Raw genomic sequence first — 14065 nt, forward strand, 5'->3', positions numbered from 1 at the left:
AAATTATAAATGACAAATTAAAAAGCTTGAAATAAAACGAGCAGAGCATATAAAAGAAAGTTAATGAAGCTGAAGAAAACGTGAGCTTCTCTGTACACTCAACAAGGCTGCGATTTTTACCAACTTTTTTGCACTGTTGTAGGCCTAATAATGTATCTAAAATGGTACGTGACACAGTTTATATCCTTAAGAATGTATGCATGCACGCACGCGTGAAGAATGAATGAATGAGGGGTCGTCCCTTTGCACACACGGAGGTCTACGGGCCGCAGAGTACCTACAGCATGGCCACCGCAAGCGCAACTAAAATTCAGGGGTTGTCGCAGGCACAGGCTCCTCCTTCGGTGGGTGGGACGGAGGCGCGCACTTTCTCTACGCCCCACTGCTAGGATGTGCGGCCACCACTCCTTCGATGTGCGGCCACCACTCCTCCTCCGCCGCCGCCGCCGCCGCCGCCGCGTCGAGTGCAAGGGCTTCTGGGAGCCGAGCCTCGGGGTCTCGGAGAAGGGGCGCAGGTGGCCGCCATCTTGGATTGCGAACTGGGTCGCTACGCTTCACGCCAGGGGCGGAGTGGCGGCCCTTCTGTTACCCGCCACACACGTCGCCGCTGGGGACTGGGAAATCAGGGCATCGGAGCGTGCCACATTAATGGGTAAGTTGGAGTGAACACGGGCTAGGTTGGGGGAGCCTCGGGTTTGGTCCCTTTGGGAACTACTAGTTCCTGGGGCCACGGTTTTTATTTACCCCGTACTTTGCGAAGGTCTCTGGAACCTGGCGGTGCCGGGTGTTTCTCCTGTTTTCCCCAGGGCGACAGCGGTCGCGGGGGCGTGGCAGCCGGACCTTTCCCTTGCGGACGCGAAGGCGTGGTGAGTTCAGATTCTTTCAGCAGGTCCTCGGAAGGAGTGGTGGGCAGCTGGTCTCATCTTCGCCGCCTCGCCTCACCGTTTCCCGGTAGTTCTTTTCAGTTAATGGAATTGCCAAACGTTGCCACTCATACCTGGTACCCAGCAGCTGTGTCCAGAAGCTTATGGAAATTCCACAGTGTCCAAAGAAGAGACAGGTTCCATCCCGAGGGCCTCCTAGCCTCGCCCTCTCCATCCGGCCTCCTCCACCTGCGTGCAGGTGTCTCTAGTGCTGATTCCCGACGACAAGGCAAGCCTGGGTTCCACGCTTCTAATAGTCGGGCAGCTCCGTTCTAAGATGAAAACTTAGGTTTTCATCGATAATGCATAGGAGATGGAAGTATTTGAAAGCTGTGAAATGACAGTGATACGTCTAAAGAATATGACATTGGCGGCGGGCGCAGTGGCTCACGCCTGTAATCCCAGCACTTTGGGAGGCCGAGGCGGGCGGGTCACGAGGTCAGGAGATCGAGACCATCCTGGCTAACACGGTGAAACCTCGTCTCTACCAAAAATACAAAAAATACAAAAAAAATACAAAATAAAATACAAAATAATAAATACAAAAAAACCCCCAAAATACAAAAAAAATTAGCCTGGCGTGGTGGTGGGCGCCTCTGGTCCCAGCTACTGGGGAGGCTGAAAGAGGAGAATGGTGTGAACCCGGGCGGCGGAGCTTGCAGTGAGCCGAGAGCGTGCCATTGCACTCCAGCCTGGGCGACAGAGCGAGACTCTGTCTCAAAAAACAAACAAAAGAATATGACACTGGCATTTACTTTTGAGCTTTTTAGACACGTTTTTTTTAAAAAAGACAAAAACGCTAATGATTTATCTCTCAATTACAACACCCAATAATGACTCATATTCTGTAGGAAAGTGGCTTTCTTGGTACGTCAGGAGCAACTCTGTCCCTCCGACCTAAGTACTGCTTGTTTGGTTGTGAGGGCTCTCTAGTTGGCACCTCCCCCGCTTTGTGCAGTCTTTTACTTTCACTAATGAGGCGCCCAGCCCCATGGAAATGAAGGCTTTACTGGCATAAGAAATAATGTCGATTGATATTAAAGAAAATCGTAAGTTCAGATTCCAGTTATTTGCCCAACTTAAACCTGGTTTTTCTAAGAGCCGTTGAAAGCTTATGAATGAAAAAAAAATCCTCTATTCTGTAACTTTAAAGTGCCGGAATAACATTTCTTATATTTAATTTTTATGAGACCTCAGCCTTTGAAGTGCAGCCATTAAATTTATTTTTCAGTGAACGAAACAATCCCATTGGATGGGGCCCCTTTAGAGATAATTTCCCTTGGTTTATTGTCCCCTTTAAAGCAACTGCAGTGAGGATGGATGCCGGTGTTAAATCTGAAGCCGGAATTCAGTACTATTGAAGAAAAAGGAACAAGTGATATATGAGTTGTTGGGACTATATTTTATTTGGCTAAAATCTATGCTGAACGGTTACAATGTGGTTGCTTGGATTAATGGTCTCATAAGTAGCGCCTTTGTGTGTGTGTGTGTGGTGGGGCACAAGGTGATCCAGTCAGATGTGGTAAGAAAATATTAGAACTTCTATTTGTTTACCTTTTAAAACTTTCATTCTTAAAAATTTCTGTTTTTTGTGAATTTTATGCTAGAGTAGTAATGCATGTATAGAAATAAATATATTGAGGATGAATGCACAAATATATTTTACGTATGTAGGATGTGTGATTGAAAACGTTTAGAGCCAGTGGCCTAGAATATGCTACATATATAGGTGATAAATATTTTAAGAGTTTTATTTCCATGAGCATTTTATTTTACTTAAATATTTTGTATGTATTGAGTATAATTCAACAACTAATACTGTGGTCAGTTTGCTCTGTAATGAACTCTGATCTCTATTTTTTTCCTTTCAAGAGTCTAGCTTTTTATAGATATCAAATAGAGAATAATATCAAACATTGTTATGAGTGAAGTTATGTTGAGCAGTGTCCCTCTTTTATTTTTTATTTTTTTGAGATGGAGTCTCACTCTGTGGCCCAGGCTGGAGTGCAGTGGCATGATCTCGGCTCACTGCAAGTTCCGCCTCCCGGGGTTCATGCCAGGAGTCTCCCTCCCGGGGTCTCCTGCCTCAGCCTCCTGAGTAGCTGGGACTACAGGCGCCCACCACCACGCCTGGCTAATTTTTTTGTATTTTTAATAGAGATGGGGTTTCACCGTATTATCCAAAATGGTCTCGATCTCCTGACCTCGTGATCCACCCGCCTTGGCCTCCCAAAGTGCTGGGATTACAGGCATGAGCCACCGTGCCCGGCCTTTTTTTGTTTTTGTTTTTGTTTTTTGACAGAGTCTTGCTCTGTCTCCCAGGCTGGAGTCCAGGCTGGAGCGATCTTGGCTCACTGCAACCTCTGCCTCCCGAGTTCAAGCGATTCTCCTGCCTCAGCCTCCAGAGTAGCTGGAATTACAGGCTCCTACCAGCATGTCCAGCTGAGTTTTGTGTTTTCAATAGAGACAGGGTTTCACTATATTGGCCAGGCTGGTCTTGAACTCCTGACCTCAAGTGATCGACTCTCCTTGGCCTCCTAAAGTGCTAGGATTACAGGTGTGAGCTACCCCGCCCGGCCATATTGAGCAGTTTCTAATGGTATCTATTTGTAGGTGCACATAGTATTGCTGAATCTATTAAATATTTTAAAGGAGGAATTTTGGTAAATTAATCATGCATTTCTTTTCAATCATTCTCAAGTCCTCAGCCCCTTCTCTTCTACCTTGAGCTCCACCAGTAGTAAGATTTGTCTCACTATCTTTACCAGTGACATAATTACCAAATCTGATGCCTGATATGGTACTTGGATTATTATAGGCACTTTTATTTTCTGGATGAATCAATGAATGAATAAACCGAGTGGCCTGTTTTCAGTGGTACTACAACTTAAATATTCCTTTATCTTTTGAACTCCTTTCCTTTGCGGAACTCTTATTTTCTTTCTTATTCTTCTGCTTCTCTGACCTACTTCTTTTTGTTTTCTTTTGCTCTTGCCTTTTTCCGCTAAAATATGATGGTGCCCAAGATTTCTCCTTTGGTCATCCTTCTGTAGCTCTACATGATACCAAATGATCACTCCAGATCCCTGTCCTGAGTTCTGATCCGTATTTTCAACCATCTATAGATCAAAGCCTCCTACATGTGCACCAAGTACTATACATTTAACATGTTTAAAACCAGAGTCACTATACACTTATTAGAATGGCTATGACTAACAACGGCAACAACAAAACCCCTTACATTATCAAGTGGAGACAGGATGCAAAGCAACTGGAACTCTCATACATTGCTGATGGGAATGCAAGATGGAATACTCACTTTGGAAAGAAGTTTGACAGTTTCTTATAAAGTGAAACATAAACGTGCCGTATTATCCATCAGTTCTACTCCTAGATATTTACTGAGTGAAATGAAAGCTTATGTTTACACGAACATCTTTACATGAATGTCTGTAGCACATTTATTCATAACCTCCAAAAACTGGAAACCACCCAGATGTTCTTTAACTGGAAAATTGATAAACCGTGATATGTCCCTACAGTGGAATAACAGCAATAAGAAAGGAGAGTTGATAGATGCCAACAACGTGGACCACTCAAATACCATGCTAAATGAAAGAAGCCAGATTTATTTTGTTGGTTTTGTTGTTGTTATTTTACCTTTAGGCTCAGGGGCACATGTGCAAGTTTGTTATATAGGTAAACTCGTGTCATGGGTGTTGGACAGATTATTTTGTCACCCAGGTACTAAGCCTAGTACCCAATAGTTATTTTTTCTGCTTCTCTCCCTCTGCCCCACCCTCCACCCTCCGGTAGGCCCCCAGTGTCTGTTGTTCCCTTCTTTGTGTCCATGTGTCCTCATCATGTAGCTCCCACTTATAAGTAAGAACATGTGGTATTTGTTTTTCTGTTCCTGCATTAGTTTGCTAAGGATAATGTCCTCCAGCTCCATTCATGTTCCCACAGAAGACATGATCACATTCTTTTTTGTGGCTGCATAGTATTTCATGGTGTTTATGTACCACATTTTCTTTATCCAGTCTGTTATTGATGGACGTTTAGGTTGATTCCATGTCTTTCCTATTGTAAAAAGTGCTGCACTGAACATTCGTGTGCACGTGTCTTTATGGTAGAATGATTTATATCCCTCTGGATATACACCCAATAATGGAATTGCTGGGCCAAATGGTAGTTCTATTTTTAGCTCTTTGAGGAATTGCCACACTGCTTTCCACAGTGATTGAACTAATTTACATTTGTTTTTTGACTTTTTTTCTTTTCTTTTTTGAGACATGGTCTCACTGTTGCCCAGGATGGAGTGCAGTGGTGTGATCATGGCCACTGTAGCGTTGACCTTTGGGCTCAAGTGATTCTTCCACCTCAGCCTTCTGAGTAGCTGAGACTGTAGTCACGTGCCACCATGCCTGGGTAACGTTTTGATATTTTGTTGAGACAGGGTCTCACTGTGTGGCCCAGGCTGGTCTTGAACTCCTGAGCTCAAGCGATCCTCCTGCCTCTACCTCCCGAAGTGCTGGGATTACAGGCGTGAGCCACCATACCTGGCTCATTTTGACCTTTTAATAATAGCCATTGTGACTGGTGTGAGATGGTATTTTATTCTGGTTTTGATTTGCATTTCTCTAATGATCAGTGATGTTAACCTTTTTTTCATATGCTTCTTGGCTGCAAGTATGTCCTTTGAAAAGTGTCTGTTCATGTCCTTTGCTCACTTTTTAATGGGGTTGTTTGTATTTTTCTTGTAAATTTGTTTAAGTTTCTTATAGATGCTGGATATTAGACATTTATCAGATGCATAGTTTGCAACAATTTTCTCCCATTCTGTAGGTTATCTTTTACTCTGTTGTTAGATTCTTTTGCTGTGCAGGAGCTCTTAAGTTTAATTAGATGCTATTTGTCAATTTTTGCTTTTGTTGCAATAGCCCCTTCGTGATGAAATCTCTGACTATTCCTGTGGCCAGAATGGTATTGCCTAGGTTGTCTTCCAGGGTGTTTATAGTTTTGGGTTTTACATTTAAGTCTTTAATCCATCTCGAGTTGTTTTGTATATGGAAGGGGTCCAGTTTCAGTCTTCTGCATGTAGCTAGCCAGTTATCCCAGCACCATTTATTGACTAGGGAGTCCTTTCCCAATTGCTTCTTTTTGTCAGTTTTGTCAAAGATCAGATGGTTGTAGGTGTGTGGCCTTATTTATGGGCTATTTTGTTTCATTGGTCTATGTGTCTGTTTTTGTACCAGTACCCTGCTGTTTTGGTTACTGTAGCCCTGTAGTACAGATTGAAGTCAGGTAATATGATGCCTTCAACTTTGTTCTTTTTGCTTAGGTTTGCCTTGGCTATTCAGCCTCTTTTTTGGTTCCATATGAATTTTAAAATAGTTTTTTCTAGTTCTGTGAAGAATGTCATTGGCAATTTAATAGGAATAGTGTTGAATCTGTAAATTGCTTTGGCCAGGATGGCCATTTTCACGATATTGATTCTTCCTATCCACGAGCATGGAATGTTTTTCCATTCATTTATGTCATCTCTGATTTCTTTTAGCAGCGTTTTGTAATTCTCACTCTAGAGGTCTTTCACCTCCCTGGCTGGCTATATTCTGAGGTATTTTATACTTCTTCTGAGAAGCCAGATTTAAAAGACTATATGCTGTATGAATCCACTTTTCTGAAATTCAGGAAAAGGCAGAACTGTAGGGATGAAGAATTAACTTTTTACCAGATGTTAAGGGTCAGGGAGGGCTAATAGGAGCAGCTTGAGGGAGTTTTTGGGGGTGACAACTGTTCTGTGTCTTGATTGTGATAGTTACATGCCTGTATATTTGTTAAATTCATAGAAATGTATACGAAAAGAGTGATTTTTACTAAATATAAATTTAAAAATAAACTTAAAATAACGGAATTCATTATTCTTGTCTCAGAAACAAGCCGATATGTAAACACAACAACCACTACTCTGATCCTCCATCTGTATTCTCTGTCTTATGTTATCTTGCCATACTACTCAGATGGCTCAGTTAAAAACATGGAGTCATCCTCAACTCCCTTTTCTTCCTCACCAGATATCTGTTACATTCATTTGGCCTCTAATTTTTACTGAATCAATTTCAGAAATATTTCTAGAATCCAACTTGTCTTCTATGTTTTCATTGTAGTAACTTGTTTAGTTCACGCCTTCAGCATCTTTCCTGTCTGTCTCTCTGAACTATGTAAAAACAACCTTTTCCTTAATTTGTTTGATTCTATTCCTTAGGATCAAGTCCAAATTTCACAGCTGCATTATAGGAACCATATGTCCTCTAACCTACCTTTATAGCTTTATGTTCTGCCGTGCATCCTCATTTTGGACACACTTAGTCTCTTACTGTTCTTGGTTATGCAAGGCTTCTTCAAAAACTTTGCCTTTGCATATATTCCTTCTGCTCAAAATGATTGATTCTCCCCATTTCTCTTTCCTGCTTTTCCTTTAAGATAGGATACCCATAAAGCTTTCAGAAGTCCCTAAGGCACAATTAGTTGCCATATCTTCACTGCTCTCTCAAGACTTAAAGCATGTATTTTAGTGTACTGCTTACAATAAAATTTGCCAATTCATTAGTCTGTCTCTTCAATATCAGGGATGGCAGATGCCAGCCTCTCCTTCTCTTGTGTTTATTTCATAAGCTAATTGGTCTTAACATTGTCTCTGGTTGGACATGGATATGTCCTCTGAATTTAACAGAATAACATACTGGGTACTCACTAATTATCTAATGTTAAACTGAAGTTGGCACCCTGCTTTAGGCAGATTTTGTGTGTGTGTGATGTGTAAGTCCAGAATAGGTTATAATATCAGTATTTTAATATTCCTATAAGATAATATCAAAATATCAATACTGTTACATTGTTAAAAAGTTTATAATTCACTTTCTAAAAGTAAAACTAGCACATATATTTCAAATATGAAATATATTTGCATATATTTTATGTATTTATAAAATATGTATATAAATGTTAATGTTTTAAAATACATTTGCAATAAAACTACTTAAAAATAAAGTATACGTGTATTTTAGTATTTCAAAAGAACTAATTATACTGGAGTACTAAAAACTGATATTGTAGTCATAATTCAAGTCCTGACCCTTTGGCCATAGCTCTTAAGGCAATGCCTTCAGTAAGTGAAAGAAGCCAGACCCCAATAAATATTTGAGATGTGCTTACTGGAGCCTAATATCATATTTCATTAAAAATAAGATACTTCAAAGCTGGTTATTTCTTGATCTAGCCAGAAACTGTAATTTAGAAGACTTTTTTTTTTAACCTAAATAATTCATGATTATTTCCTGACAGTAATTATGTTTCAGAAAGGTTAAAACACTGTGGGGGCTAGGGAGACAGGAAAGGTTGTTGCATCTTAGAATCAATAAGATAGGGTAAACTTTGTCTTTGTTTAGACCAAAATTATTTGTTTAAGATATATTTCTAAAATATGTGGTCATTTTGCTCTAATCTTGATGTGGAATTAAGGGAATGTATTATTTGCACATAATTTTCAGGATGGGTTTTGTTGACCTGTTAATCAGTGAGCCTGAATTTAGTTGCTAGATTAAGTGTCTCATGTTGTTTTGAGAGAGTGAGTTATCAGTGTCTGTTTTCTTTTCTCCTTCCTTTAAGATGCCATGGCTAGTCCAGGGAAAGATAACTATAGAATGAAAAGTTATAAGAATAAAGCCCTAAATCCTCAAGAGATGCGTAGACGAAGAGAAGAAGAAGGAATACAGCTTAGAAAACAAAAAAGAGAAGAACAGGTAGGTGTTTTTAGCTATTTAATTTTGTTTTTTAAATTTTAATTATTTGCTAAGTATTGGATAATTTTAAATGGAAATGTTTTAAGAAATTGAATATAGCTAAATCTATTATTTATTAGACTCCAGGCATCATAATTGCAAATTTTGAAACAGAACTCTGTGCTACTTTTAGTCACTGGGAGAAATGGATTTTCTGTTTTATTGATAAACCTGTTGTGTTAATTATATTTTTACCCTACTGCTAAGAAATTTTTCCTCTTGCATCTACTTAGATCACTTCCATTTGTCATTGTAAAATTTGCCCCTTAAAGAAACATTAATTATATATTATTTGCTGCTTTGTAGTTTTCATAATTCTTGCCCATAAGTATATTATTGTCATCTTCCCATGCTAGTCATACTGTTCCCCCATTGTCTTATTAGCCGGATCTCTGTTTATACTTTTCATATGAGACAGAAAGAATATAAAATCATTTAAGAGAGTACATCTCAACATTTTTTATTCCAAGATGTACTTAAATGTAGAAGTATTTATAAATAAGTAAAATAATATGGTTCTCACACATATGAATTAAAACCGATGTGTGAAAAGTACTAGCAGTGAAGAAAGTAGAAAAGGCCTATTCTATTCTATTCTATTCTATTCTATTCTGTAAGTAGAGATGGGGTCCTGCTATGTTGCCCAGGCTGGTATTGAACTCCTCGCCTCAAGCAATATTCCTGCCTCTGCCTCTCAAAGTGCTAGGATTACAGGCATGTAATAGGCAAGGCCTATTTCAGAAATATGATAATGATTTCTCATCTCCCTATCTACAGCATCTAACACCGTCCTTCATACGTTATAGTAGGTACTAAAAAAATCATGTTGAATGAATGATTAGAAGGAAGATTGTTTACATATTAAAGAAGAACAGGCCGGGAGTGCTGGCTCACCCCTTTAATCCCAGCACTTTGGGAGGCTGAGGCGGATGGATCATGAGGTCAGGAGATCGAGACCATCCTGGCTAACAAGGTGAAACCCCGTCTCTACTAAAAATACAAAAAAATTAGCCGTGCGTGGTGGCTGGCGCCTGTAGTCCCAGCTACTCAGGAGGCTGAGGCAGGAGAATGGCATGAATCTGGGAGGCGGAGTTTGCAGTGAGCCGAGATGATGCCACTGCACTCCAGCCTGGGCGACAGAGTGAGACTCTATCTCAAAAAAAAAAAAAAAGAAGAACGATATTTATTTAGCTTTCAAAAAGAATATAACCAGATTTTGTTTTCCTCAAATTTTGATTTAGGAAATATAGAGTTATCCCTTGGTTCCAGGATCCTCTGCAGATATCAAAATTCACTGATGCTCAGGTCCTTTATGTAAAATGGCATGGTATTTGCATATTACCTGCACACATCCTCTTGTATATTTTAAGTCATCTCCAGATTGCTTATAATATCTAATACAGTGTAAATGCTATGTAGTTGAGTTGTTATACTGTGTTGTTTTAAAATATGTATTATTGTCGGGCTCAGTGGCTTATGCCTATAATCCCAGCACTTTGGGAGGCCTAGGTGGGCGGGTCACTTGAGGTCAGGAGTTCGAGACCAGCCTGACCAACATGGTGAAACCCCATCTCTACTAAAAATAAGAAAATTAGCCAGGTATGGTGGTGCACGCCTGTAATCCCAGCTACTCAGGAGGTTTAGGCAGGAGGATCGCTTGAACCCAGGAGGTAGAGGTTGCAGTGAGCCGAGATCGTGCCACTGCACTCCGGCCTGGAGACAGAGCGAGACTCCGTCTCAAAAAATAAAATAAAATAAAATAAAGTAAAATAAAATAGGTATTATTTTTTATTTTCATTTTTTGTTGTTGTTGTTGATTTTTAAGAGATGGGGTCTTGCTGTGTTGCCCAGGTTGCCCTCCAATTCCTGGGCTTGTGCAGCCCTCCCACCTCAGCTTCTCAAGTAGCTGAGACCAGAGGCACGTGCTGCTGTGCTTGGCTTGTTATTTTTTATTGTTATTATTATTTTTGATCCGAGGTTGGTTGAATCTGGGAATGTGGAACTCACAGATATGGAGGGCCAGCTGTACCTATAAATCTCCTTTAGTGAACTCACCATGTTTCTTTTTTTCTGCTTCATTTTTATCTGCTCCTGAATTAATAAGCATAGTACTGTCATTTCTAAGAATTGTTTTCTATTCCTTGTTAATCAGATATACTGAATCTGTTAATGTATCTGATGTTATCTTTCCTATGTAACAGATGTGCTTTTTAAGTTTTCTTGCAAAAATTCTTAGAATACCTCATAATCCAGTGTGGAAATACATGCTTTTTTAAGTGCTATAAAATGACCATGTGTATTCCACTTACAGGCTTACCATTGGTAAAAGATCTGAGATTGAAAGTGACGTGAAGTACTCTGTGCAGCCAAAAGCTAGCCCAGAAATTTGACTTCTCATAAATACCTTAGATCTTCCTAGTATAATGATTGGGAAATACTCAAATATTCAGAATTTTGAGTTATAAAATTGATAGGATTTTTTTGTCCACTCAAATGAAAACATGGAATTCTATGGCAATTTAATGTTTTATGGAAAGCTCAATGTGTAAAATGATTTCTCTTTATTACAGTTGTTCAAACGCAGAAATGTCTCTTTGCCCAGAAATGATGAATCTATGCTTGAAAGTCCTATACAGGATCCAGATATTAGTTCCACTGTACCCATTCCAGAGGTATACTTTACCAAAATATGTTTCAAATTATACCTCAATAATTTTAGCAATAGTATGTATAACAAATATTTGTGCATGCAAAATTATTCATGTAAAATATGTAAATGTTAATTATATTTTTGTGTGTGTGTTTTAGGAAGAAGTTGTTACTACAGATATGGTTCAGATGATTTTTTCTAATAATGCTGATCAACAGCTAACAGCAACACAGAAATTTAGAAAGCTGCTTTCTAAAGGCAAGAATTATTTTCAGTATGCTTATTTGATATTACTTGATTTTGTAGTAGAGGTTTATTTTATTTTATTTTTTTTTAATTTTAAAATACCTTTCTTTGCTAGACACAGGTGTTATATTCTCTGTAAAATATATTGTAAAGTAACATCCGTTTTTGAACGTGATGTTACCAAAGTAACATATGTTGACTGTAGAAAAATCGTAAAAATATAAAAGCAGTTAAAGAGGCAAATATAAAAAGATTAATCCTGCTGCCAAGAAATAAGATTAGATATATATATTTTTTAATTCTTGTAGAAATATTTTTCAGACATGATTTTTTATTTTTATTTGTATTTATTTATTTTTTATTTATTTTTAATTTTTTTGTTATACTTTAAGTTTTAGGGTACATGTGCACAACGTGCAGGTTTATTACATATGTATACATGTGCCATGTTGGTGTGCTGCACCCATTAACTCATCATTTAACATTAGGTGTATCTCCTAATGCTATCCCTCCCCCCTCCCCCCACCCCACAACAGGCCCTGGTGTGTCATGTTCCCCTTCCTGTGTCCATGTGTTCTCATTGTTCAATTCCCACCTATGAGTGAGAACATGCGGTGTTTGGTTTTTTGTCCTTGCGATAATTTGCTGAGAATGATGGTTTCCAGCTTCATTCATGTCCCTACAAAGGACATGAACTCATCATTTTTTATGGCTGCATAGTATTCCATGGTGTATATGTGCTACGTTTTCTTAATCCAGTCTATCATTGTTGGACATTTGGGTTGGTTCCAAGTCTTTGCTATTGTGAATAGTGCCGCAATAAACATACGTGTGCATGTGTCTTTATAACAGCATGATTTATAATCCTTTGGGTATATACCAAGTAATAGGATGGCAGGGTCAAATGGTATTTCTAGTTCTAGATCCCTGAGGAATCGCCACACTGACTTCCACAATGGTTGAACTAGTTTACAGTCCTACCAACAGTGTAAAAGTGTTCCTATTTCTCCACATCCTCTCCAGCACCTGTTGTTTCCTGACTTTTTAATGATCACCATTCTAACTGATGTGAGATGGTATCTCATTGTGGTTTTGATTTGCATTTCTCTGATGGCCAGTGATGATGAGCATTTTTTCGTGTGTCTTTTGGCTGCATGAATGTCTTCTTTTGGGAGTGTCTGTTCATATCCTTCGCCCACTTGTTGATGGGGTTGTTTGTTTTTTTCTTGTAAATCTGTTTGAGTTCTTTGTAGATTCTGGATATTAGCCCTTTGTCAGATGAGTAGATTGCAAAAATTTTCTCCCATTCTGTAGGTTGCCTGTTCACTCTGATGGTAGTTTCTTTTGCTGTGCAGAAGCTTTTTAGTTTAATTAGATCCCATTTGTCAATTTTGGCTTTTGTTGCCATTGCTTTTGGTGTTTTAGACATGAAGTCCTTGCCCATGCCTATGTCCTGAATGGTATTGGCTAGGTTTTCTTCTAGGGTTTTTATGGTTTTAGGTCTAACATTTAAGTCTTTAATCCATCTTGAATTAATTTTTGTATAAGGTGTAAGGAAGGGATCCAATTTCAGCTGTCTACATATGGCTAGCCAGTTTTCCCAGCATGATTTATTAAATAGGGAATCCTTTCCCCATTTCTTGTTTTTGTCAGGTTTGTCAAAGATCAGATAGTTGTAGATATGTGGCATTATTTCTGAGGGCTCTGTTCTGTTCCATTGGTCTATATCTCTGTTTTGGTACCAGTACCATGCTGTTTTAGTTACTGTAACCTTGTGGTATAGTTTGAAATCAGGTAGCATGATGCCTCCAGTTTTGTTCTTTTTGCTTAGGATTATCTTGGCAATGCGGGCTCTTTTTTGGTTCCATATGAACTTTAAAGTAGTTTTTTCCAATTCTGTGAAGAAAGTCATTAGTAGCTTGATGGGGATGGCATTGAATCTATAAATTATCTTGGGCAGTATGGCCATTTTCATGATATTGATTCTTCCTACCCATGATCATGGAATGTTTTTCCATTTGTTTGTATCCTCTTTTATTTCCTTGAGCAGTGGTTTGTAGTTCTCCTTGAAGAGGTCCTTCACATCCCTTGTAAGTTGGATTCCTAGGTATTTTATTCTCTTTGAAGCAATTGTGAATGGGAGTTCACTCATGATTTGGCTCTCTATTTGTCTGTTATTGGTGTATAAGAATGCTTGTGATTTTTGTACATTGATTTTGTATCCTGAGACTTTGCTGAAGTTGCTTATCAGCTTAAGGAGATTTTGGGCTGAGACGATGGGGTTTTCTAGATATACAATCAGACATGATTTTTTAAATGGTATCATAACATAGAGTATGGACATAAAATAATGTAATCAGGCATTTAAATCACAAAATAATGTAATCAGGCATTTAAATTTTTCT

General features: G+C 38.9%; 1 protein-coding gene across 5 annotated transcripts in view; it reads left to right on the forward strand.

Annotated features, from left to right (window-relative positions):
• The first annotated feature begins 352 nt into the window (after positions 1-352).
• The window catches only part of KPNA5 (karyopherin subunit alpha 5), a 57657-nt gene continuing 43944 nt past the window's right edge, over positions 353-14065 (forward strand). The window contains exons 1-6 of one of the 5 annotated variants that reach the window (XM_054491804.2): positions 499-652; positions 807-866; positions 956-1152; positions 8592-8725; positions 11335-11436; positions 11573-11672. In XM_054491804.2, coding sequence (XP_054347779.1) covers positions 969-1152; positions 8592-8725; positions 11335-11436; positions 11573-11672 — 520 coding nt within the window. In that variant the 5' untranslated portion in view covers positions 499-652; positions 807-866; positions 956-968. Of the gene's footprint in view, positions 653-806; positions 867-955; positions 1153-8591; positions 8726-11334; positions 11437-11572; positions 11673-14065 lie in introns of all 5 variants that reach the window. The other 4 variants (XM_054491805.2, XM_054491806.2, XM_054491807.2 and 1 more) reach the window with 4 other exon arrangements.

This window comes from Pongo pygmaeus, chromosome 5 (genome assembly GCF_028885625.2).
Source record: "Pongo pygmaeus isolate AG05252 chromosome 5, NHGRI_mPonPyg2-v2.0_pri, whole genome shotgun sequence".
NCBI classification, from domain to species: domain Eukaryota; kingdom Metazoa; phylum Chordata; class Mammalia; order Primates; family Hominidae; genus Pongo; species Pongo pygmaeus.